Genomic DNA, 27,307 nt, shown 5'->3' with positions numbered 1-27,307 from the left:
ACACGGGATGACAATATTGACACAAAACAGCAAACTTCCTCATTTACATTGCACATTTTTTTTTGGAATAGAAACCAAGTCCCCTTTTCAATATAATTCGAGGTCAAGATACTGAAACTTGACTAAGCCTATAAGATATGTTTCATCTAAATAGGGTAAAAAACTATACCAGTTAAATATCTGACTATATAAACTTTTTTTAAGTGTCTTCTATGCTGTTGAACTAATTCATTCATACGAAGCAGTTGAGCTTTAGCTGACACTTTCTGGAAATTCATTTACTGCTCTGGAAAGTGATGAATTCAAGGATGATTTTCAGCATCTTTCAAACGTGTGTTTTAATATTTATTTATTTTATGAGTGATTGTATTTGCACTGAAGTAAATAAAACATCCATACAAATGGGAAAAAATAATACAGTTGGAAGAACTGCAAGGGGTAAGTACATAGCATTTTTGAGTTTTATCAGTTTTTGCAAAGTTTAAATTATTCCATCAATGCTTATAAAATCATAATAATGGTTTTAAAAAAAGATTATTGGAAGAGAAAGACGTAAAGTTTCAAAGATATCAATTCTAGATTATCTTCAAAATTATTTGCTGCTATACTCAAGTTTATGTGAGCGTGATAAAGTGCTTTTTCATGCGATCTTTATTTTTTTCAAGTTATGTCTTCCCCGCGTTGATAACATGCAAACTAAAACTATTATCCGATTCCTTTTAAATTGTAAGCATTTTTTTGTTCATATTTTTTAATAAGATTTTTTATTTTATTTCAAAGGTCTTAAAAATCGAACATAAGAGTTTTCTAAAATTCCAAGCAGTTAAACCTTAATTTTTTTGTCATGAGAGTAATTACTTGATTGATTTCAGATCAATTAATAATATAATGTGGTATAATTACTGAAGAGGTCTACATTTTTGATATATCAAATCATTTCATGAATTATCTCATTATAATAAAAGGTTTGGAAAATATTTCAATTTTTAGTTCTGAAAAACTTTTATTATTATTGTGTAAAATTTTATCTTAGAATTTTTGTATAAAATTTCTTAACAAATGTGATGTTGCTGCATCACTACATAAAACGCATTATTTGGTTTTCATAGTAAAGAAAATACTTAAGGAATTCGACATCCAAAACTTGCTGCAATATTTATTTGCTTAAAAAACTTTGATTAAAGGCTAAACCGTTATAATTATAACCGTAATATCTTGAAAATTACCTCTACGTTTAAGCATATTAATATATATTCTCATACTTTATTAAATAATGATTTGAATGATTTCCGTTCATGATGAAACACGTTTTCGCACTAGGTGAACTTATGTCGTTTACCTTGTACAGTTATGGTTCTGCCTATTCCTTGTTAAGGTTGCACGTAGATTTAAACTATATTATAATTTGTAACGCACCAATACTTTTAACAGCTTAAAAACTATGCTTAATGGATTAATTATTAGGAAATTTTAAATTTTGCTCACTATTGTTAAGTCAAAATTTACTGTCAGTTTCACGTTTTTCTTCAAGTCATCAAAAAAGTTAAAATAGCCCACTAAATGTTTGCATTATTTTCGATTAACTTTTAAAGAATATACTTTAAAATGTTTAAGTAAAATAATATTTTTTATCCTTTTATTTAAAGTACGAAAATAAAATATTTTACTTTCATTGCTTTTGAATTTCTATGTATGTATTGTTCTATGTATGTATTGTTCTATCTATGTAACGTAAATAATAAATAAAGTAAAATGCTTGCAAACATTCAATTTCGTTGTCAAAATGATTCCATGGGTGAATTTTATTTCAACTGTAAATAGAGCTAATGTTAATATAAAAGTTAACTTAAAATGTCAACAATGTTTTTTGTTCATCTTTTATTTACAGTTTCAATTTTTCAATTGGTGTCTCAGTTATCAGCCACTGATAATTGCAAGGTTTCATCTGGATTAATGGGGACTTGTTTATCAGCACAGGATTGCATAAAAAGAGGCGGTAGAGGAATTGAGACTTGTGCATGGGGACTTGGAATGTGTTGCGTTTGTAAGATGAATTCTTTTATTTTTCAGAGCATAACTGTTTCGTTAAAAATATTCTGTCTTTAATTTTTGATATCTTTTTCAAATGAAGTAGAAAGTTTACACTTATATACATATATATATATATATATATATATATATATATATATATATATATATATATATATATATATATATATATATATATATATATATATATATATATTCATGCAGTTGAATCCCGGCTTTACGTTGTCCGTTTTGTACGTTATCCCACTTCCTGCGTCATTTTCTGCTGGTCCGTGAAAGCTGCCTATACCGATAATGTAATAGTAATCCGGATTTTGCGTAATACTTATTTAAGAAAATCCTTCTTTATATGTTTTTCTAATTTTTTTCTCCACAAAGCTTGCAAAAACTTTCTCCATGGACAGAAAATGTAGTTAAAAGAAGTATGGGAGCTTAAATAGGAAAATTTGCGAGTTGAATTTTTTCCAGCTAGCTTCAACATTGGAATCTTTCAATCATCTAATCGTTTTAAAAAAGTTACAATAAACAACTGGATTGGTAATTATTTTTTTTCTTGATTTTGGTGACTTGCAAGATGTTTCGAGGGCAAAAATAAAGGTTTCTTGGTATTCAACGGGAATATTGGCCTTTCAGAATAAAAATACGTGACTGAACATCTTCCGAAGTATATCGCCTGAAACACACATCCCCATTGCTTTTCAATTCCTTCAATTTTTGAACTAATGGCATTGTCCGTTTATTGTGGTGAAAACGATGAAGAGTAATAAAAAATATCGTCGGATATACCAGCAACTGTTTCAAAATATTAAAACTCACTGAAACAATATTTTAAATGTAAAACATGAAGTGAATTTGCTAACAATAGTAACTATTGAAAGAGATACTGTTGAAATTTTATCTAAAAGCAGAATAAAATAAGTAAAAATTTCCAAGTCATCTCGTAAGTGTCATTTTTTGAAAAGTATGATTAAATTCCACCCCCTTCCGATTTTACGTTTTCCCCCTTCGAAGGTTTTTTAACGCTAGTCCGATGGAAAATGTAAAATCGGTGTTCCACTGTACCCGAAAAAAATAATTAAACGTTAAATAAAAACAAAACATACCACACCTATGATGTTTCTAATTGTTTTAAAACTGCATCTATTGTCTTTGTTTATAATTTCAATAAAAATTTTATCGATTATGAACACTACAAAAATAAAAAAATATATGTTTTTGAAAACCTTACAGTGTTATTCACACTTAAATTATAACATTTACATGAAATTTAGTATATTTTTTAGAATAAATGTAATTTTTGTTCTTGTTTTTAATTACAAAATTCTTGAGCAAAGTAATTTAATGATTTCTTATTAAGACGGATAAATTAATTAGGCTTGTAAAGCAAATTATTTATCTGCCACTAAATGCAAGAATAACCAATGTCAATTTTCGGCAAACGTTTATGTAACCTGCTAAACAATTTTTATAAGCATGGACGGCAAAAGTTAAAGAGACGGAAAACCATGTTTATAAAATAAGTGTCATACAAGAAATACGAAAATATTTATTGTAATATTATTTCAAAAATTATCTATTTTCTTAGTTGTAAAAATTTCAGTTATTGACATTGTGTGCTTGTATCTTTTTCTTAGACTTTGAATTATTTATTTTTGTCAATGATGAAAAATTTAAATCTTAAAAATGTTTATACAAGCTAAAATAATGTTTTTGAAGGGATCTTGTGTTTCGTAATTAAAATGGCTCTATCGTTTAATACCATTTATTAATTTTATTTTCATAAAATCATGTATTTAAAAGAATCTATTTCTGACTTATTTAATAAATAAGTCATTACGAACTTGAATTAAAACATTTGCGATTCATTAAAAAGATTAAAACTAAGAATCATGCAATTGAAAACTATGATCGCTTAACATGCTTTTCCCACGCTCTTTGATTGTTCTAATAACAACTGTTCAAAACATGCTCAGAATACCTTTAAGTTAAATAAGCTTACCTATAAGTTTAAAGATGTTGGAGGAATTTACCCAAAGTTTTTCAGCTTAATCTTAAAATTTATTTTGTAAGAGATATAATTGATATGTATGTTTGACACTACACAAATTAAATATCCTAATTGCTCAGATGTTTAGTTTCTCGTTAAGAAAATACTCACGTTTTCTGTGAAACAATATTGAATAATCACTGGTATTACAAATTTGTTGACTTTTTTTCTTATTCTTTCTCCCTTTTATTTGACGTCGAGTTTTCTGGAACCTAAAATAAACTAAATTTAAATAGTACATCCCCACTATGCGTTCCAACCTGTCTAAACTGTTTTATATAACATTTATTAAAAAGTTGAACCTGACAAAACAAAGCAATTTTGTCCTTTAAAATAAGTAGGCTTTGATTATAAAAAAAGAAGATATAGTTTTTAAAAAGTTTCAAGGAACAGTTATTCAGTAGAAAACAAATGTACATATTACTAGAAATTTTGCACCATGTTGAACGAAAGTATCGTTTACGTTTGTTGTAACCTCAATATGGTGCTAAGATGAAAAATATTAAGTTAACTTTTTAAATTTGATCACACGACAACATGGTTCGATTTTAATGTAAATCAGGTTCATTTTATAACCTTATAAAGGTTGCAACAAATTTGCACCTTATTACGGCGCGCATTGGTATTATGATTCAACGTTGAACCGATTTTTCTGAGTGTTTTCAGTGCGCAAGAAAAGGATATACAAAATAAGTACCCTGAATAACTTTTGATATAATTATTGGATTTTCACATATTCGGACTCAATCTCGATATTTCGTGCCCCCTCCCCTAGATGATATTTTTAGTTTCAAAATCAGACATAAAAACGTATTATCTTGTAATAAACATACTTGTTTTTCGACGGATTTGAACTTTGGGACTTTTAATATATGACCCTAAATAGGTTAGTCAGATGAGCGGTCGTAAGGTTGAACTTCTTATATTAAATCCTCTTTTGTATATTTAACCGTATCTCGTGAAATTTTTGCGTGAATCGAAAAGTTTTTGCATATAGCTATATAGTTTGTTTTTCCAATGATAATTCCACGTCAAAAATAATTATTTGTAGTAATTTATTATTTTAATTATTTAATTTAAAAATAATTAAAAAGAGATTAAATTGTAAGGTACACATGTCAGTTTTGTATAAATACGACTTATTTGAAATGACTAAGTACACAAAAAGTGAAATTAACGTTAAAGGGTGTGAACATTCGACCACTCTCCTGATCTAACTATTCGGACCATATTTTCAAGATTGACGGTCAAGAATTTAAATCCGTTGAAACAAAAGCATGTTTATTCAGAGAAAGATGTAGTAAAATATCGTCTGTATTAACTGATTATTATATTTAAGGTTATGTCCGAAAACAAACTGTTCATTCTAGAAAGTGGAAAACTTACATATCTATCAAATTTTAATGAAGGCGTTTTTTTTATTTATTTATTTTTTAAAATTCTTTTTTTATTTTGTGAGGTGTGAAGTAATATTCACGGGCTGTTTCGCATACGTTTTGTGAAAGAAAGAAAAATTTAGAATAAAAGGTAATGGAAGCATATGCATTTATAATAATTTTAATGCCATAAATTGCATTGTTTTGTTATGTTCGAATCTATTGTAGCTTTTGTATGACAACGATTTATGCCAGTTGAAATATATAGTCTACCTAGCGAAACTATACCAAGGAATCCATATCCGTGATGATGCAAAACTAGAAATACTGATAGTTATTTTCATGATGATTTTTACTTGATTTTGTTTTTTAAAATAATTTTTAGGACTTTTGAATTGGTTTTAGTATTAGTTCACAAAAAACATAAGGGAAATATCAATTATTATTGATTTGACTAAAAAGGAAAGGTATATTAATCATTATGATCAATAATTTTGTATGCATTATATTTTTATCCTCAGTATTCACAAAGAATGAAAAAAAAAACACTCTAGAATTGAAATTTATTTCGATCGAATATCTAATTAGAATATTCTTTTGAAATAGTTCTGTCTAAACAACTTAATTGCAATGGGAGATGAGTAAGTTACACAATTTCTAAAACACTTTCTTAAATTTATCCCAATAGGGCAGACCTTTCCCTTATATTAAAATTTTTCAAACATGGTAATGGCTTTTAAAGGATTTTTTTAGAATTTTTATTAATTGGCTGAAATTGCATTTAATGACATAAACTTGTCCTATAACAATTATTCATTGGTTAGTATCTCATTTTAGTAATATGCTATTATGATTATTTTTAATTCAAATACTTAAAAAAAATGCTCTGTAATATAATATTCATAAATTGTTTGGAGAGTAAAATGTAATCAAATAAATAGAACATTTGTTCTTAATTAGTATTTTCTTGAAACCTTATTACCATGCTTTTTTCTAAAATATATTTAGGCTCGAGTAATTTAGGATTAAAACTTTTAAATGCAATTATTAATTTTTAAACAAATATTTAATTAGTTAAACTAGTTCCTTTTACGAAATTCTAAAAATGTAATTATGTTGTTTTTTTCAGCAGTCTATTATTTCTATTATACGTATTACTAAAAAAAATAAGCTATTCATTACTTTATATCTATCAAATAGAATTTGGTTTAGCCAGGCAAGATTAAAATTAATAATGACATAAATACACAATAGTTTAAATTCAGTGCAAAAAGCAAACAAATAATATTTCTTTTTCAGCTGATTTTATGCAGAGTATACATAAAACCTATCACCCATAATCGGTTTTTTTCTCCTTTTTTTGGGTACAATTTGAGATTTTAAATAAATAGATTCAAAGGATAATCTAGAAGTAATTCTAAAAATCAAGGCCAAAGTTGAAAATTAATTTACCCGTAAAAACAAGTACAAATATAAAATACGAATAAATTTATTAAAATAAACAACAATTAGAAAAGTTAAGGAATTTTAGTTATAGCCTATCTTGAAAAATGACCTTTAACTTATAAATTATTTTTTCCTTTCAATTGTAGCTTTTCACAGAAACATTTTCGCACTTACGATACAACTAAATTTTCTCTTCTGGGATTTTACAGATAACAACCACGAAACTTGTTAAATAATAGTTTAATAGTTAAATGATCATAGTTAAATAATCATAGTTAAATAGTCTTATAATATAATAGTTAAATAATCATAAGAATCTCTTAATTTTTATTTGCATGTAGCGTATCTTGTTAACAATATATTAATTATAAAATGATTTATTATTTATTAAAACATTTTATATTTTTATATTCATTATGTTTAATTTTGTTTATTTTTTGCGCAGACGCGTCTTCATGTGGAACTACATCGACTGCAAATATGACGTATTTTACTAGTCCTGGTTACCCTAATACGTGGACTAGTAACAGTGGAGTTTGCAGTTTTACTGTGCGACCAAAACTGTTTTCAAAAATATGCCAATTAAAATTGGATTTCGAAGAATTCTACATTGCGGGACCAACATCTGGTATGTGTTCTACTGATCTTTTTGCAGTAAATGGCCAAGATTTAAATAGCATTGCACCAGTCATATGTGGTCAAAATACGGGACAGCATAGTAAGTTATAAACATTATAGTGTTCTATTAAAAATAAATAAAAGTTTTAAGGTACTTATTAAATTACTTTAAAAATATATTAAACTTAATTTATCATAAAATGAAGCCATCTAAAAATGACTCTTCGATGTGCTTTTTATTCTGGACAAATGCGAGTTTTAAAAATTGGACACAGCTTAAAATGTATGTTTAAATAATAGACAAAGATCAAAATGCGCCTTTAAGAAATTAGACACAGCTCAAAATGTGTATTTAAGAAAATGGACACAGTTATTTAAGAAATTCAAGTTCCTTAGAAATGACATTTCTGCTCCTTTTCGCAACTGGGGATACACATCGCTCCTCTTGGGTTGTGGACCACCAACAACCACCACCACCATCAACAACCACCAGCAAGCTATCATAGAGCATTTCCACCTTCAGTGGTCTCTTTTAATCACAGTATGACACTTTTTGACTCTCTCATTACTACGACTATTGTGGTGGTGATATTTTGACCTGCTTCCAGTCGTTTAACTACTCGTCAAAGATAGTAAAAACTGAAATAATATCCTGCTAACATTCGCACTTAATAATTGCAACATCACACTGAATTTCATAGAAATAAGTTCAACAACCTATGCTACTATTTTGGTCAAATACCTAACATTATGAATTTTCGAATGAATGAAGAGATTGCGTGATTGCCTTTTTATACATATAACGAGTACTGTTCTACCACGCCCTCTACACTTTATTTTGCTGTTATTGGACGGCTGTGAAGAACGCTACTTTACATAAATCAGTTGCTCCTTAGCAATTGTCAAGTAGTGTAGTTGAAACGTGTATCGAGTAATCAAGTTTAAAAAATTGATTTGCATTATAATCTGGATCAGCTTGGAATCACATTAAGGTTACAACAAATTTGAAGGACAATAGGCACTGTTGGAATTTGTATTCTAAAATTTCGGTAAAATCTGGCAGCAGACTGTCCATCCAATCAACAGTAAAGTTTACGGTAAGGATCATTTTTTACCTTTATGGTTTTGAAATCGTTTGGTTAAAATACCATGAATGCAAAACTATTTTTTTTACGTTTTTTTAACCATTTGGAACTAGCATGGTTTCAAAGCCGTAATTTAGCTAGACATTAGAGCAAGGTTTTTTGTTATGTAAGTTAGATTGTGGTTGAGTTTTGTTTTATCAAATCAACCGCGGAATGCGGTTTAATTAGTTTATCTGACTATTTCACCTACAGTAAGAGATGAGAAATACTAGACTCCCTTGTGTTAAGAAGCTTTATCGCGCTGCCATTTATGCACGCGTGGAATTATCGTACTTCTATAGTCCAGGGTCACAAATTTGGGCGCGCAGGACACAGAAAACGTGTCCTTTGTTGAAAGGAATAGAGGAAATTTATCGGTGTCAACGCTAGGATTCGACTCTCCGTTCTGTCGGTCATGAGATTGACAGATTAGCACTATCGGCTATAATATCTAACCAGCTGCTAGGAACAAAGTGGCTTCATAAGGAGAGCTCAGTTGAGGTGATAAAATTCTGGTTGCTCAACCGTATTAGGTGAAAGCTGTTAATAAACAGTTTTTCTCACAGTTAACAGTTTGAATACTAACTTATTTATGGTTATTTGACTGTTTGCATAGGGTAAAATCGCAAATAAATAAATTGTTATTTATTAATTTTTTCTAACAATATGGTTCAACGCTCCCCAAAATCTCCAAAAGTATTAAACTGAATGAATGTTTTGTGACAACGGATAATAAGGAGCACTACTAATTAATTCGTTATTATACTCTTCTGATTTATTATTTCCTTTCAGGCTTAAAAACATAACCTCCGGTATTGATATTGTACTTGTACCATTTAAAATATGATTGGTGCTATTCAATTTGTAAGTGTATTTAACTTTAGCTCAAAACAAGAAAAAAAAACTGTAGATAAGATTCAGAACATGGCAACTCTTACATTTTATTTATGTCAGGATATTAATTCCCTTAAATGACTTTTTGAATCTATAAAATATGGAAAATTTTCACGAATGGTAAAATTACGTGTAATGTGAATGCAATCCCAATAAAAAGAAATTTACTAGAATATCAAACCTGTTCACACTTTTCGTAAACATAACACAAGGGGGGTGACACAACAGAAAATTTCAAGATTATTCCGGTTTTAGAATCTTTCCGGTTTGCAGTCAGTTAACCCTACATACCCTTCTTCAGTCACGAGCGTAATTTACGGGAATGTTTTGTAAAACAAAATACATTTCTTATTTTAAAAAAAAAAATCTGCAAAAGTAAAATTTCGAGCAGATGGATTTTAAACTATAATTGCGTTAATGATTTTTAAGACTTGTATTGGAATTTTCTTAAACACAGGTATTGAGTTTTCCTAAAGTTTCCGTTTCCATTGGGAATTTGGAGAGAGCTTTTTATTGTGTAACAAAAACTACTCACTATCAAAAATTTCAGAGTGTGATGAACCATAATAGGGATCTAATTTGTTACACCCTGTACGTTGCCATGTAGAACTATAATATCTAAACTAAAACTTTATTGCATGATACTACGATTTAGCGTGAGTGTGGAAACATGTTCCAATTATTGTTTGCATAGTTTAACTTTAATTAAGTTTAACTATGTAAACTAATTAAGCAGTTTGAACCATACTACATTTCAAGAGAGATAATTCAACGTTGAACCAATTTTTCTAAGAATGTATATATAAATCATTTTATATATTATCCTAACTGGGAGTTAATTAATTACAAAAATCATAAGACGCACTTAATATTTTTGCTGCACAGTACGTTATATATCTTTGAAATTTTAGACAAAATAATTTAAATTTACAAAAATTTACTGTCTCGTTTTTGAATTCAATTACATTCCAGTGACATTTCCCGATATGATCTAAACCAGCTTCATCAATTACATCAGGAGCTTGTAAGGAAATAATGCTACCAGGGAAGAAATCTTTTTCTGTTGACTAGTATAATTATCAATAAAATTCGAAAAAGATATTTTATTAGATATTATAATCTACAATAGTTTTACATTCAGCCTAAATTTTCAACTAATGATATGATCTTTATTTTTGGAAATCTTTACCTTCTTCAAAACCTCACTAAATTTGCACAGCACCTTCTAGTACCGTTCTAGTATAGTTATATCACGGATGATAGCGTGATATGCTCTAGTTATAGCCTCAATTACTTAAATGGAAATAAAATCTGTAGACCGCGAAAGCCATCATTAGAAATTGATGCGTCGTTTTCACAAAAGTTTATTACGAGAAATTATCTGTAACAAGAAGCTGTCGACGAACAGTACAGGAACTTTGACGTAATTGATTTTTCTTTTACTTCAAAAGTAATTTGAAGCATATTATTCCGAGACACGTAGTCTGATTTATGAGATTTTCATTCTTTTATTGAAAAACTATCCTATTTCTTAAACCCCTTCATCTAGTTTTGTCTCTGATATCTTGATTGTAGGAAAATGAAATGAAAAACAAAAGGGAAATGTTACCGTCTTGATGTTTGTTTGGCCTCGAATTGGTATTTCGAAGTAGAGGTTAAAGAAAATCAATATTTTATTAGGTACGAAATGATGCATTTTGAAAGCATGTTGAACTATGATATCGCTTAGAGCTCAACCTAAGTCTAAAATTGGTTTTAAACAAATTTTAGGATAAAAACTTTAAAATAATAAGTCAAAATGGAAATGCTTTATGTAAGCAATTTAAACAAAATTTTAAAGATATGTATGTTAGCAAAAACAGCACTTCATCAGGGCTGAAAGCCTATAAATATGAAGACGGAAGAGAGCAAAGACTGGTACGAAAGACTTTACAGTCTAGCATTTTTTTAGACAAAAGAAAATATCTGTAACTACCAATATTTTTCAAAAAATTATATCATATATATAAAACTGCTTCTTTATCGAAAGCAGGTATTGTTGAGAATGGTCTAGAAGAAAGAATAAATATACTCTTCCCTAAAACTAGCTATAACTGAATCGGTTTTACTAGCAGCTTTTCTTCTTTTCCGTCTTGCTTTCAAACCTGCACTTCATGAGGGGACACACTGTCTACTAACTCACTGGATGGAGCCTTTCTGTAGTCAGTGGTTAAACCAAAAACTGACTGTGCCCCGAAGCCTCATAATGGAAAAACTAAGAAAATTCAATACCTCAAAAATTCAAATATGGAGCTAAATTACTTTGTTGGGAAAATAATGATCGAATATTAGGAAAGTTACTCCACCCTTGTGTCATTTGAGCTCATAAAAAATTGCAAAAATTGATTCATTAATTTCGAACAATTTCTTGGTGAAAAATAGGTCAATTACTTTTAAAATATTTAAATTGTTTTCAAAGCCCAGATTACCAGAAGATAGTTCAAAACAAGTGTAAGGGCTTTAATTGGCGAAAAACATATAGTTCTAAACGTAGCATAACCAAGAGAGGACCATAGTACTCTGTAAATAAAGTGTTTAAGAGGGGGCTGGACATTGGTCTTTAATATTAAATTTTATTATTCTGAAATTTGAACAAAATAGTGTCATCACTAATTTAAGTCTGTGTACGAAGTATTATCAAATGAACCTTAATTAGTTTTAAAATTAGATATTTACTTAAAAAAAATTTTTACTGATGAGTTCTTAATGCTATTTTTAAAGATTTTTTTAAAAATAATAAGTTTATAAATGCTTCCATCTAAGTAGGTTGCTTCAGAAACTGAATAAAGCAATTACGTATTTAAAGGTAATTTTTCCATTAGCAATTATTTTCCATTGGCAGAATTTTGTGAATTATTTTTTTAGAAATACATGAAAAATTTATTTTCACCTTACATGCACTTAATTTTAAAAATTATAAAACTGATTTTTAATAGATTGATAATATAGATTGATGTAAAAGCTTGCTTATATTTTATTCATACATGTCATTAAAATATTTACCAAAACAATAGCTATTTATTAGTATAGAGTAGAGAATGCAAGACAGATATTATTTTATTTAAAAGAATTAGCTTTTAATTTAATGGAAGATGAAAAAAATATGCACTGTAATAAACAATACATTCATGTTTATATTCTTCGGCTCAAAATGAATTTAAAAATTAACTGCGAATTAAGAATTATTATATTTTTTAAAATTTTAAGGCTGACAAATTTGTTACTTTAGTTTAAACTATGTTATTTTAACTGACAATTCACAATGTTAAAGTAAAATCGGCTTAATAATGAATGTTGAGTAATAAAATTTCAAAAAAATTGATTTTTTAACTTTAATTTCTCAGAAACTATTCGACCGATTTCAATCAAATTTCGGAATTTGTCACTTAAAAATCTATACATTAAAAATATATGAAATTGTTTATGTCTTGCTGTTTAAAAATTTACAACCATTTTTGAATTAAGCAGCAGAAAATAAATTATAAATAGTGTTAAAAGAAATTGTTTCTTTGGAATTGTCTTTTGATAAACGGGTTTTATATCCGAATGCAAAATGTTTCTGATTCAATAAAAAATGAAGTTAATATCTGGCGAAATAAAGAAATTTAGAGGCCTTTCTCCTGACTAAATTATAAGGACCAGACTTTCTAGATTGCGGATATTTTGAGGGTCAAAATAAATAAATTGAAACTCATGTTTGTTCAGAGAAAATACGTTTATGTTACGTTCATTACGTATACGTTCATTACTTAAAATATCGTCGATTCAAATGAATCAGCATATTTAAGACTAGTTCATTGAACAATTAAGATTACATCGTATAATTAGTGTGTGAAAATCCGTTTATTTGATTAAAAGTTAAAAAAGTGTTCGGTTTTTTATTTAGCGCACTGTATAATATAAATATCCCAAACTCAAATATGTTCTCTCAATGTATTATAACGTTGGGGTAAGAACATTTTTAATTAGAAAAGGGTTTATAAATTACAATTTTGGAAATTCTTTCTTTTTTTTTCATTTCAGTGTACTTACAAGTAAGCAGCAGTACAGGTCCTTTTCGTTTTACTGTAACAACATCTGGGGAGAGCGACAAAAGAAAATGGAGGATTCGAATTACTCAAATACCTTGTGGAAGCACCGCTATGGGTAATAAGAAAACTATTTTTAAGGCATAATTAAATTATTAAACCATATGGTTTTTGATTAAGTTTCTCTACATTTTAGATTAAAAAAAATCTGTAAATAATATCAAATATTTAGGACTATATAGGGGAGAGGGGGGCACATGTGAACAGGGGGCACATGTGAACATGGTATGTTTTACCAATATGATTTGAAATAAAAAATCTCGAAAACTTTTCAATTGATGGCTGTACTAGTCCTACCTCTCTGAAAAACTTTCAGAACAATGAGACATTTTGTTGGTCTATTCTGACAATTTCTTTGTATCAGCTGGTGTTGCATATATTATAATCGCTCGCTTCTCCAAGTGAAAGCATAATATAAATCAACTAATAAACTAAAATTAACTATTGCAGATCATTATATGAACATTCAGATAAGTTTATGACAATTATTCTTTTTTTTTACTCAATTAAAAGTTCTTTATTTTTCAAGTTAGGTTTAAGAAGGATGATGGGGGCACTTGTGAACAAAACATCTGGGGCAGATGTGAACAGTTCACAAGTGCCCCTACATAGTATTAAGATTATTATCCTCATGATATTATAAGTTTAAAAAATATGTATGCATTTAAAATTATCATTATTTAATTTTCCATAATTAATTTATTAATTTTTCCTTTAAAAATTTTTTTTTATTAAATGGTTGATCGCGCATCACGCATATTAACTGATACACCTGAGAAAATAGAATTGTTAAAGCTACAAATGAAAGGATAGAAAAAATGAAAAAAAAAGCATGAAAGAGTATTAGAGAAGAAAGAAAAAGGCCCATTACAACACCCGTGGAACATGAAGTTGCGAAAAACCCAATTACGGATAAATTATTGTACAGCTGAAAAATTATTTTCTTATTGACAGTACTGTTGTACAATTTAAATTCACATAGTAAGCTACAACCCCCTCAGTATAATGCGTATCTATATCTGTTATATTAAATATTTTTTTTTTCTTTGAAATATGATGATTGCTTTGTGTTTTTAATCTTGTTCATATGTGCCCCAGGCCTGTTCACATGTGCCCCCAATAGGGGCACATGTGAACAATTGAAGTCATTTTTCTAAAATATTATAAAGTAAAGAAATATTTTATTGAAAAATCTCAAAAAATTCCACAAGAGAAAGAAAATACTATTTAAACATATGGACTTTTTTACTATGAAAAATTGATGATATTTTTCGAAAAGTGAAGAAATAAAAAAATTTGTTCACATGTGCCCCCCTCTCCCCTATCGATTCTAATTTGAAATGGAAAACACATATAACAATTTATCTTCAAAATTGCGCTTTGTTTTAGTTAAATTTTATCACCTCAAGAATAAAATTTATTTTAATTTTGTGAAAGCACTCTATTACTCCTGGTTTTATTCTTTAATTAATTATGGTGCAATAATATATGGTGGTGAATATAAAACTAATAATCTCAGTTCAGAATAAATGCTTCAAGATTATTAATTCTCTAAATATAAATAATTCAAGTATATCTACTAATAATATATACAAGAATTAATCTATTACCATTTCGCCATAATGTATTTTTTCGCATTTTACTTTATTTACACAACAATAAATCAATAGGAAAATTTAAAACTAATGTGTCTGAAAGGAGGCCAACTGAAATATATGAGATTCCCCACTTTACAAAAGAAATTTCACGAAAACAGTTTTTTTACTTAGCAAATAAATTATATAATAAATTACCATTTCAGTTTCAAAATATCCAAATTTATTCTTCTTTTAAGCGTGCTTTATTTCAATTTGTGATGAACATCGACAATTTAGATCTTTATTTTTCACTTTAAAGGAGGCATTTGATTTTTTATACCAGTTTTGTGCCAATCCAAATGAATTTCTTTTGTTACTTTTCTTAGTCGCCTGTACAGCATTTTCCTCTTGGTGACGAATATATATTCATTGTATTTATGTGTTTGTTTTTGTTCCCAATAGGGTTTTTTGTTGTTGTTGTTATTGTTAAAAAAAGGTATGAATGATCTTTAAAAAAGTGAAAAAAAGGGGAAAAAAAAGCAAAAAAAATTTCAAGTCATCCCCTCAATTTGTTTTTCATTCAATGATAATTTTGCTGTTTAAACTCAGATCAGAAATTATGCTTTTTTTGTTTAATTGGTATTGTGTTTATTTCTTTGTACAGATTATGACTTGAAAGCTCTAGTTTATCTCTTAGGAACAGAATAATTTGCGTGGAAAAAGAACTCATCTAAAACACAAAAAAATATTGGTTTCTTTAATAGTTTAATTTAAATTAAATTAAAAGTAAAACTGATTCGAACTAGTTTCCATAAAATCAAAAGTAGAACTTATTTGATTTCAAATAAATTAAAAGTTAAACTGATGATTCGATTTAACACTGATGCAGTGCAAGAGAATGTAGACATACGAAAAAAAATCGAAGTTGCTGATGTGAGCCAAGAAGTTGAACTTATTTGGTTTCCAGTAAATTAAGAGTTAAACTGATGTTTCGAATGCGATTTATGAGAGTGTAAATAAACGCTTAGGAATCGAAGCTTCTGATACGAGCCAAGAAGTTGAGCTTATTTGGTTTCCAGTAAATTAAAAGTTAAACTCATGTTTCGGATTAACATTGATGCAATATATAAGAGTGTAGATATAGGGTTAACGATCGAATCTTCTTATGTAAGAACTATTATTTTTATAAAAGGCCATATTTTATTTTTACAGCTCCTACTCATTGTCTTCAGTATCACACAGGAGCTGTAGGTCGTTTTCAATCTTTTAATTATGGAAATATCGATACCAATGAAGACACGTATTTTATAAACATGAACTATGCAATATGCTTAAGAAAAGAAGTTGCTATGTGTGGTGCTATCTTCAACGCTGAAGGAAGCTTTAATGTCAATGTATGGAGTACAACAAACCCAGCTGATGCCTGTAAGATGGAGTATTTAAGCTTTGGTACTGATAGAAAGTGTGGATATTTTCCTGAGGGCAAATTTAACGCTACAAAGTTGGGTAAGGAAAAATAAGTGAAATTCCTAATGTTTAGGTGTTTTCTTTGTATACCCTTAAAAAAATAGGATTCTTTTAAGGAATTTTTAAGGTGTTTTAATGTAAAACTTTTCATATTTATTTGCTATTAAATAAGGATTGCTTACACACTTTTTTTTGTGTGCAAGGTATTTTGTAATAAAAATCCTTTATATACACCGAAGAGCCATTACATTATGACAACCCTGCTAATAACATGTAGGACTACCTTTAGCACTCAAAACTGCTGGCACCCACCGTGGCATTGATTCCACAAGGTGCTGATAGGTGGTCTGAGGTATCTGGTTCCAAGCGCTCAACAACTGATCCTGCAATTCCCTCACATTGCGAGGTGGCAGCGTGGCAGCAGGAATTTAGTTTTCCAAGTTGGACCACAAATGCTCTATTGGATTAAGGTCAGGTGAATTTGGGGGCCAAGACATGCCTTGAAAGTCACTGGAATGTTCCTCGAACCAATCCATGACGATTCGACCCTTATTACATGGTGCATTATCCTGTTGGTAAACACCATCCCCCGCATGAAAAACTGTTGCCATGAATGGGTGAACCTGGTCTGCAACTATGTTCAAGTAGCTTACAGACGTCAGGGATTGTTCTATGAGAATTATGGGTCCTAATGTGCTCCATGAAAACATTGTTTCTAGGCGAGAAACCATGAAAACCTAGGCGAGCCCATTGTTATAGATGGAGGGTGGTCATAATGTAATGGCTCTTCGGTGTATATTCATTCCTTTGTTAAAAATGAGGCAAAAAAACTATGCGTATTAGGGGCCACAAATAAATATTTAAGAGTTGAAAAAATCAAAAATGCTATTGAAACCTAACAAATCAGTACCGTGGTAAGTTAAGAAATTTTGAAAAGATCTAAACCTATTTTATTGCTCAGAAAAAGGAGTTAAAAGGTGATTCTTAAAAACACCTCTAAGTTGCACCAGATCCTAAATATGATTTCGTTTTTCATCCCACCTTCCTCACTAAAATTTCTATAGCATTTTTATTTTATTTTCTCTCCCTTGAATATTAGTTTATGGCTCTTAATGTGCATACTTTTTGACGAGGTTTCTAAAAATAAGCGAAGCGTCGTTGAAGCACCTTCTGTTTAAGTTTTTAAATGACATCGCAATATTTTTTATGACATTTTATTTTAAATGACTCGGAGATATTCATTCAATATCAGACAAATATGCACGAAGCATAGCATTAATACAAATTCGTAACATACAGACAGGAAAATAGTATATTAATTAAAAAATTAAAAACATAAAGACTGTCAGAATGGCAGTCAGTATGCCAATTATGTTAGAATGGCAGTCAGATGACAATTTTTTGAAATGAAAAATGTATTCGGAAATATAGCTTTTCATAGAAAATGAAGTTGATAACAAAATGGTGAAATATCATGTTATTTTCTTCCGTTCGTTCGATAACATATAAATCAGTTTAAATTATGCGTCGTTTAAAGCTTTAGTGATATTTTATTCCTAGCATTCTACTTAAACATCCAATTAATTTTAACTATAACTTTGATATGAACTTTTTTGAAATATTCAACAAATAAAAATTAACTTTCAAATGTGCTTTCCTTCGAAAACTCCTCAAAGCAATCCAAGTTTTGACTGTCAAAATCAATTATTATAAAATTAAAATATACTTTAAAATATCAATTTTCTCAGAATCTCAGTGGTTCCAAGAACTTTTTTTAACCAACATTAATTTTAAGCATGTAATTACATTTATATCCACTAAGTAATCCATAATATATTTAATATTTCGATTTTATATATGAAATTATTTAAGCAAACTCCCAATGAAAAAAATAGTAAAATTTTTTTTCAACAGTAATATATTGAATAAATTATGAAAAAGATAGCCATTTATAAAAATTATTTCAGTATTTCGCATCAAAATTTTCAGTTCAAAATAAAATAGCCAAATCGAAGAATATAGAATTATGTTTCTCTGATAACCATTCTCACTGCTTCTAACAATTCTTTTTCGGAAACCATAATTCAGCTTAATTGAAAATATTTCATTCTTCATCTTAAATATTTCAATAGTCTTTGTTTGGTTAGTTTATTCCGAGATGCCTTTTATAAAGTCGACTTCCGCCGAAATAAATTTGATTATTTAGAGTTCTATAATCGAGAAAATTAAAGAACCGCTTTTACATAATAGTCTGAGCTGAAAATGAAATAAATAAAACAATACTGATTTAGATACGATTCCCTTTAAAAGAAGTAATACTGATTTCAAAAGAAAAATGTTGTCTAATTATTTATAAAACATTTATAAAATATGCATTCTTATTTGTCGTAGGTAATACTGGACCTATGGTTATTACATTTGCGAGTGACGATAAACACCAGGAAGATGCAACCAGTCCAATACATGATACTGGTTTTAGTTTCAAGTATACACAATATTCTTGTTCATCAGGCTTATAAACTGCATCATTTTCTTTATTTAAATATTGGTACTAAGTTACTTTGGTGCTATAAACTTAATATACCATTTTATAATCATGAAGTATATATAATTTCATTATCATTGATTTTTGTACTCAATAATATAAATAAATATGTTTTAAAATAGATTTGCTTACTACTCTAACTTTTACATATATGTTTAGTTAATAGTAAAGCACTCTCATTACAACCAGTCGACCAGAGAGGTCATGAAGGTGACACGATGTGATTTTGTCAGTTTGGTCAGCACAGCACTCCGGCCACCTTTGCTTGTCAGATTAGCTTGTACTTATCTCTTTAATGCTTTCTTAGTTAATAGTTAAAGATAATTTTACTGAATACTACTAATTTAGAATAATAGTTATATGTCCGAATATAATTTTAGGAAATTTATAGTCTATAATGGAATATTATATGGAATAATATATGGTAAAAAATTTCTGGTAAAATTACCGTACTTGGGTGGTAATCAAATTATTCTAAATGAACTATTAATTCGGTAATAAAACAAAAATATACGGTATTTACGCCAATTATTTGGTAATTCCTTCGATCACATGGTAACGGTTTACCGAAAATTTTGGTTTCAAAATTATTGTTCTTATCAACACACATTTAGTAAAAATTCATTGGAAAAGTAAATCCAACTAAATAAATAGCTTTTAAGCCATCTTCTAAGGTATCATGATAAAATTACCGAATTTTACCCCATTCACTAAATTTTATAAAATATCATAAAACCATATTCTATTGTTATTTTAGCCTGAAGTCATTACCAAACGGTGTTCTAGAAACACGGCAAATTTTACCATATTTTATTAGTTTTGATGATAATTTTCACTTAGTGAAAGAAATGTGAATTATCGTTAATTTATCAACGTAGGAAACGTAATTCATGGGATTCATAATTAATTATAAATGTTCAAACCTTGCATTCTATTATATCTGATAAATTACATCTTTCAAAATCCCCCCCCTCAAATTTTTTTTTAGATAAATCAGGTAAGTTCTATGTTATTCAATTTCAATAAACTTAGCCTGAAGGACTGCAATATTTTTTTCCGCTAATACTATTTGGCTGATGCTATTCTATCGTACATTCAGTAATATTAGATAACTTACGTTTTTATAGCAAAAATCGCATTTTTTTAGATAAATTATGTTGTTCAATTTCAATAAATTTACCTTATCAATCTACAATAACCTATGAAAAAACATAGTCATAAGCTTGTAGCTTGTATCAATTACTTTGGTTATCATGTGCAATAAATGCACAAAAAGCCATAAACCTAGCCTAAATAGTCATGGAAATATGGACATTTTTTACTGACACTAATTTGTTTGTCTTACATTTTCTTACTATAACTGTAAAAATTTATTAAAAAAATTTAAAAACATTTTGGGAGTTATTTTTAATTAATAACAAAAATACCATTTTAAAATTTGACAACAAATTTGTTAAAAATTCTGCAAGATATGAGTATTTAAAGAACTCATTTACTAACGCGCATGCACGGAGAACATTAAGAAAATTTCATAATTTTGTTTTGAAATGATATTTTAGTTATTAATTAAAAATTACTCCGGAATTTTTTGACAATTTTATTTAATTTTCAATAGTTATAGTAAAAAAACGGAGGACAAAAATATAGTTTTTTTAATATAAAAATGTCCATATCTCCACGATTTTTCAAACAATGTTAAAAGAATTTTGTGCAGTTGTTGCATATGATAACCAAAGTAATTGATACAAATTACAAGTTTATTGCTATATTTTTAATATTATTAGAGTGTTAAAAAACCTTTTTTATTTCGTTATTTATTGCCGGTTCCTCAAACCTCTGAAATCTTAAACTTCATTGATACTTATGACTCCAACATCTCTAACATTATAAATTAATTCTCTGTGTATTTCTAAAGAAATTTTGAAAAATGTCGAAAACTGAAAGTGTCTTTTTCATTGTTCTAGGATAGTGTATAATATCTGTACGCTTCTACTCTGTTAAGCCTAGTTCGAACAATATTCTCGATGTGCTACGCGCATGTTTGATTTACAAATTAATTTTATCTTAAGATTAACCGTAGGTGTGCAACTAAAATTACCAAGCAACTTAATACTGCCTCGTAAAAATAACTTTACTAATTCTTATGTGTATTTATATTTTACTGTAATTATAAATTTTAGTGTTACTAATAACAAACTTGGTGGAGACTACTTTACATCAAGTAGTGTAAAAGTACATTTTAGGAGTTTCACTTTACCAGGTACTATCCATGGTTCTTTGTGTAGGGAAACACTACTTTGGTGTAAAGTAGTTGCCACCATTTTTGGTTGTTTAGATACACGAAAATTTTTTACAGTGCACGACTACAAATGGTTAAACTTCGTACAGTCTTTACAATAATTTCTAAAAAAACATACTTTAGGGATTAAATTCAGCAAGTTTTGAAAATTTTAAGTTCATCATCATAAGAAAATGTTCAAGTTTGATAAAATATTATGGTAAAAAAAATTTACTTCATAAAGCTGTTTTTAATGAGAAAATATTTTATTTACCTCACTTTGACATTTCTATGAATTTTAAAAGTCATCTCATAACGTAGTTAAATAAAATTATGCAAGAATACAAATAAATTCAAATATTATTCGTTTTTATTTATTTATTCAGGTGATAATTCATTCAAAACTCATTCCTTGAAAACACAATTTTAAAAATTTATGATTCAAAACAATAATCATAAAATGCACATATTTTAAAAATGTATTGATCAAATAAATGCAGTTTTTCTGATTGGGCGTCGACTGGAAGGTATGACTTTCAGCATTTTTTGTACGTTGATAGTATTTGAAACATACTCATGACATAAATGTATAAATCATGAGTCTCTCATTGGCCATATTATCTCAAAACATATCAGTGGATGTCTTAATGTTAAATATTCATGCTTTTTTTTAGATGTTGATACCACCTCTTTATCCTAAAGAACCACATAGATTTTGTTTATATGACAAATTAAAGCCTATAGCATTATTCGCTGAATCGGTAGTAAAACTTGCAGTAAATGGTCCAGTAGAGTAATCTGAAAAAAAGTATGCAAAAACAGCATGAAAAAAAAATTATTATGCATTGACAAGTTGTAAAAATATTGCAAATTTATTAGATAAATACGACTAAATATATTAGATTCATACCTAGCTCAATTATTTTACCTAGCTTAAAATTAAATAACAAGATTTTCAAAGGAGATATCAAAGTACTTCCCAGAAAAAAACATACATGAAACATACAAAAGATTCTGGTTGCAGTTTTTTTCCTAAGTAAACCAAGCTGATTTTTATTTGGCTAGTTTGAACCTTAATAGGAACCTTATGAGGTTGCCTAATCATTTTTTACCCAATGAAATTCTTTTAAGACAATTTTATTTCTAATAATAATGCTTACTGAAGTCTACAAAAATAGAGTATTTTGCCCAAGAGTCTTAAAGGCCTTTAAAGTTAGAGCGATTTTATGCGTTAATACTTTCAGACAATGCAACATAGAACCGTCCATTTTTAGCAAGCATTATACAAATGATGGGAAATAGGTTATTTAATAATTTGCGATATCCTTGCTATAAGTTGTTTTTAATTATATTTTCAAATTGAAAAATTCAGCTGCATAATATTTAAACATTCTTTTAATTAAAACTAACTACACATTACAAGATTTTCGTCATGATGAAACACAAAATATCTTTTCCTTTGATCTTGACTAAATGCAAGGTAGATGAAATGATGAAAAATTGGAATGATGAAAAAACAGAAAACAGTTTTTAGTAAATTATCATATTAATGGTGGTATTTTCAAAATCTTTAAATGGTATTTGTATAGCAATTTTTTGAATAAAATATAAATATGAGTTATCGCATTACAATTTATTTGGGATCATTTCTTTCATCTTCGGTTTCATTTCTTTTTTTAAAAAATAAACTGAAGTTTATCAAGATCATAATAAGTAAAAGAAAGTTATATTACTTCTGTATTTTATGAAACAATTCAAAGCTATTTTTTACCAAAATTCATTCAGAAAATTGAAATTCAGAATAGTTAAGTGAATAAAGTCTGGATAAAGTGTTACCAATGACAGGCTCGTTTACAGTGGGATTTGGTGATGTTGTCGTAGGATTAAGTCTTGCACCACAGTACCGATCTCCTCCAATTCTAAGATAATCACTTGGACACTCAACGATTCCTAGTCCTGCTTCACCACCTCCAACTGTAGGTGAATTATTTGAATTCAAGTTTAACAGTATAAAACTTTCTATAGAATCTGCTGTGTATGTTTGAGAACATCGTCCAGTTTCTTTACGGAAACAAATGGCATAGTTTTGATTGTTGAGGTATCCACCACTTTGTGCAGAACTTTCTCCTGGTACATAATTAAAGCTGGAAAATCGACCTTCTGGTCCTGTGTAATACTGGAGACAATTTGGTGGAGCTGAAATATTGTTGTGTGTCGTTAAATTTGGGTGATTAGGAGTATATGAGCACAGTTAGCATTTTAATTTTAAATATAACAGAATAAAAATTTCCAGTGAACTTGTCTTACAGATAACATGTACATATAATCTAAAATGTTGAAAAAATAACATATACTCTAAGCTTAGAATCTTCGAGACTTTCTTACTTCAAAAAGCATTAATGTTAAAGTAAATAAGTTGCTCCCTTAGTGATAAATTCTTTGAAAACCTCCTTTGTAAGTAGTGTAAACTTAATTTCTCTCTAATTTTCAAACTTTTACTTAAAAAGAACTTCTTCAGATGATAATATTTTATTTGTATTCATATTTATTTTATGTTTTAAATTAATAATAACTGAATTTTAAAATCTAGGAGTTAAAAACTTCGACTTTAAAACTTTCTTACTTTAAAATACCATTAAAGAAAGAAAAATGTTTCATTAGCGAGAATTTCTTTCATAAAATTCTTAATAAAACTAATCTTTTCTGTAATTTTCAAGTTTTTGCTTAAAAGAAACAATTTTTCCGATAAAGAACTTCATTTGATGATAGTGAAATCTAAAAAACAGCATGCCGTCTATCGTTTTTGTCCCGTCTGTGAATTTCAGGTTCCTCTTTTAGAGCCTCAAAAGCAGTAATTAACCCAGTGACCCCTTGGGGAGTGCGACATTTAAGGACACTAAAAATCGTAGATGTTCCTCAGCCATTTATCTGTGCACCTCTTCTTAAGTTTAAGACGCCCGTAAGAGGTCACTATTGATTACCTAGCAAAGTGGCATACATGCATGTTCCGGAATATATAATTAGATTCTTTGCATGTTCGCTACACCTGGGGCGTATTTTTAGAGTAAAGGTAGATGTTCTTCACCCAAACAACTGACTTTTGTTTGGAACAAACTCCATATTGAATTACAGAGTTTTTCTTCGCCTCAGCTATTTAAGTAAATATTAGAAGAAAATTTCAGTACGCTTTGTTTAGTTCAGGTTTTATAGGTTCAGTACCGTAATTAGTGATACAAAATTAGTCTTCTTGCGCAATAAGCTCTTTTGTTTTTCCCTTTAAAGTAAGTTACTAATACGCATAATTATAGTTTTATTTAAAGAAAGAAAAGCACGTGTAGTATTTGCAAGATGCCAAAATCACTTTTACATTATCGTTTGTAGTACAGTGCTTAAAAAAAACGGATGGAACTGACTCACTCTCGGATTGAACTACTCTGAATAACTTTTGATCTAATTATCGCATCTTCACGTTCAACTCAAACTTAATGTTTCGAGGGAGAGACATCAAATATGCTAATTAATTAAAACGATATTACGATTAAGCTACGAAATCTGACAAAAAATGTACTTCCTTTGAATGAACATGCTTTTTCTTGATGGATTCAGACTTCAGACCCCCCCCCACAATATAGGGGGTATCCGCAATCTGAAAAATATGATCCTAAGGTAGAAGGCAGTTTGGCCAAAAGAGGGGTTCAGAGTTTGAACCCTTCAATGTTCTTTTTACTTTTGCATATTTCGCCTAATCTCGAGAAGTTTTCAGCAAATTGAAAAAGTTTTGCTCACAGTTACAAAATTCGTTTATCCAACGATAATTTCATGCAAAAAATAACTTTTAGTAAATATTTAAAAATTTTTATTGTTCTTTTTAATAATAGTAGAAAAATTTCTTAATAGTAAAGTATTGTGTACAATTTTTTACATCATTTTAAAGAACATAATAAAAATTGGCAAAATGCAAAATTTGAGCATAATCGGCAGAATATTTCTTGAGAATCTGAATTTTAAATAGACGACTTCCTTATAATTGGATTTCTCAGGAACTATTCGATCGATTTCGCTCAAATTTTGCATTGGATGGAATTATCTTCATTTAATCATTGCATGGAATTATCTTCAGATAAAAGAATTTTCTATAGCCGGCAAATTTTTTTCAATTCTCTTAAAAAATTCTTGAAATTTGGTGAAATACGGTAAAAGTGAAATTGACATTAAGGGGTTCAAACTTTCGACTGTTCTTTCGACCACACTTTTGGGACCATGTTTCCCAAATTGCGACTATCCGTAAATTTTGAAGGTCAGAAATACGAGTCCTTTTAAAAAAATGCATGTTTATTCACATATAGTGAGTTTTTGTGTCTCATTTCGCATCTTAAATTATCATTCGCACAAATTAACTAGTAAATTTGAGGTCACCTCCTCGAACCATTAGAATTGGGTCCTAGAAAGTGAAGATATGATCACTAGATCGAAAGCTATTCAGGATGGTCCGTTTTTTTCTGCTTACAGTACAACTGGAAGATATATGATTTAATTTCTCGAAACTGAAGAGAACTTAAATGATTTCTTGTAGAAATTATAAAAGTTTGAAAATTCGAGAGTGTTCAGTTTTGTACAAGTAATACTTTTCCATTAACCGGATATCTAACTGATTAAATATTGAATTGAACTGAGCAATTATTCAGTTATTTAAATAAATATTAGAAAAAAAATTAGTACGCTTTGTTAGTTTCTATATCGTAATTAATGTTATAAAATAAGTTTTCGTGTTTAGTAAGATTTTTCACTTTTTCTCCTAAAATAAGTAAGTTATAGGTACAATTACAGTTTTATTTAAGGAAAGAAAAAGGCATGGAGCAGTTTTGGAAAATGTCGAAATTATTTCTCCTTTCCCTATTGTAATACAAATGGAAAATAGAAGTTTCTATTTTCAAACAGAACTGAAAATCTTTAACTTTAATGAAATCTTACCGAAATCATTATATTTTGAAAAGTTGAGTACGCAGGGTTCAACACATTTTCTTAAAGCAATATTTTTTCATTAACCTTATATCTAACTGCACTAAAGATATACACAGTTACTTGAATAAATATTCAAAGAAAAAATTTTGCGACGCTTTATATAGTTGAGGTTTTATTGGTTTGGCACCATAATTAATGGTATGAAATTAGTTTCGTGTACAATAAGTTTTTTCCTTCCTCCCTCCATAAAACAAGTATGTGATAGTTATAATTATATTTTTATTTTAAGAGATAAAAACTTGTGAAATATTTAGAAAAAGCCAAAATTGTTTTACCATCTTCCACTGCAATATGATTAAAGAATATATGTTTCAAATTACAAATGAAACAGAAAAGTTGTAATTTTAATTATTTGAAATTAGAAAAATCGAGTGCGCAGAGTTGAAAACAATAGGCACGTTTTTTAAAGATTCAAAAATTTACTTGTTGTTTATTCATAGATTAAATTCATAGATTAAAGTGAAATGATTATAAGTAGTTCATATTTTCTTTAGATATTTAAAAGCAAATTGGAAAATTTTCTACCTCTAGACGGATTTGCACATTCAATAAATGAAGATTTAATATTCCATTTTCGACGTCCAACTCCTTTTGTAGATACTGTCAACTGAACGGGTCCAACGCTGTTGTCAACATCAATGTAAACTATAATCAAAAGCATAACAATTAATTTAATCATATCACTTTCAAAAATGAAAAATTATTATTTTATCAGAAAGTTCAAGGAAATTAAGAAA

The 27,307-nt window shown here is 28.5% G+C and overlaps 2 protein-coding genes across 4 annotated transcripts in view; one reads left to right on the top strand and one right to left on the bottom strand.

The window, feature by feature from the left end:
• LOC107443978 (uncharacterized) lies at positions 1–19,391 on the top strand. The gene is made up of 6 exons (XM_016058009.4): positions 1–438; positions 1,889–2,044; positions 7,364–7,636; positions 13,617–13,739; positions 16,471–16,764; positions 19,117–19,391. The coding sequence occupies exons 1-6, from the start codon at positions 297–299 to the stop codon at positions 19,242–19,244; spliced, it is 1,116 nt and encodes a 371-aa protein (XP_015913495.3). The 5' UTR covers positions 1–296; the 3' UTR covers positions 19,245–19,391.
• Positions 19,392–21,915: 2,524 nt separating this feature from the next.
• The window catches only part of LOC107443976 (uncharacterized), a 159,292-nt gene continuing 153,900 nt past the window's right edge, over positions 21,916–27,307 (bottom strand). For all 3 annotated transcript variants that reach the window (XM_071187945.2, XM_071187946.2, XM_016058005.4), the window contains exons 5-7: positions 27,096–27,215; positions 23,385–23,744; positions 21,916–22,346 (exon numbers count right to left, since the gene is read on the bottom strand). In XM_071187945.2, coding sequence (XP_071044046.2) covers positions 22,240–22,346; positions 23,385–23,744; positions 27,096–27,215 — 587 coding nt within the window. In that variant the 3' untranslated portion in view covers positions 21,916–22,239. The remainder of the gene's footprint in view (positions 22,347–23,384; positions 23,745–27,095; positions 27,216–27,307) is intronic.

Source organism: Parasteatoda tepidariorum, chromosome 11, assembly GCF_982258835.1.
Source record: "Parasteatoda tepidariorum strain Cologne lab strain chromosome 11, Ptep-v5.0, whole genome shotgun sequence".
In the NCBI taxonomy this organism is placed as follows: Eukaryota; Metazoa; Arthropoda; class Arachnida; order Araneae; family Theridiidae; genus Parasteatoda; species Parasteatoda tepidariorum.
This window is presented reverse-complemented; position numbering and strand designations above follow the sequence as displayed.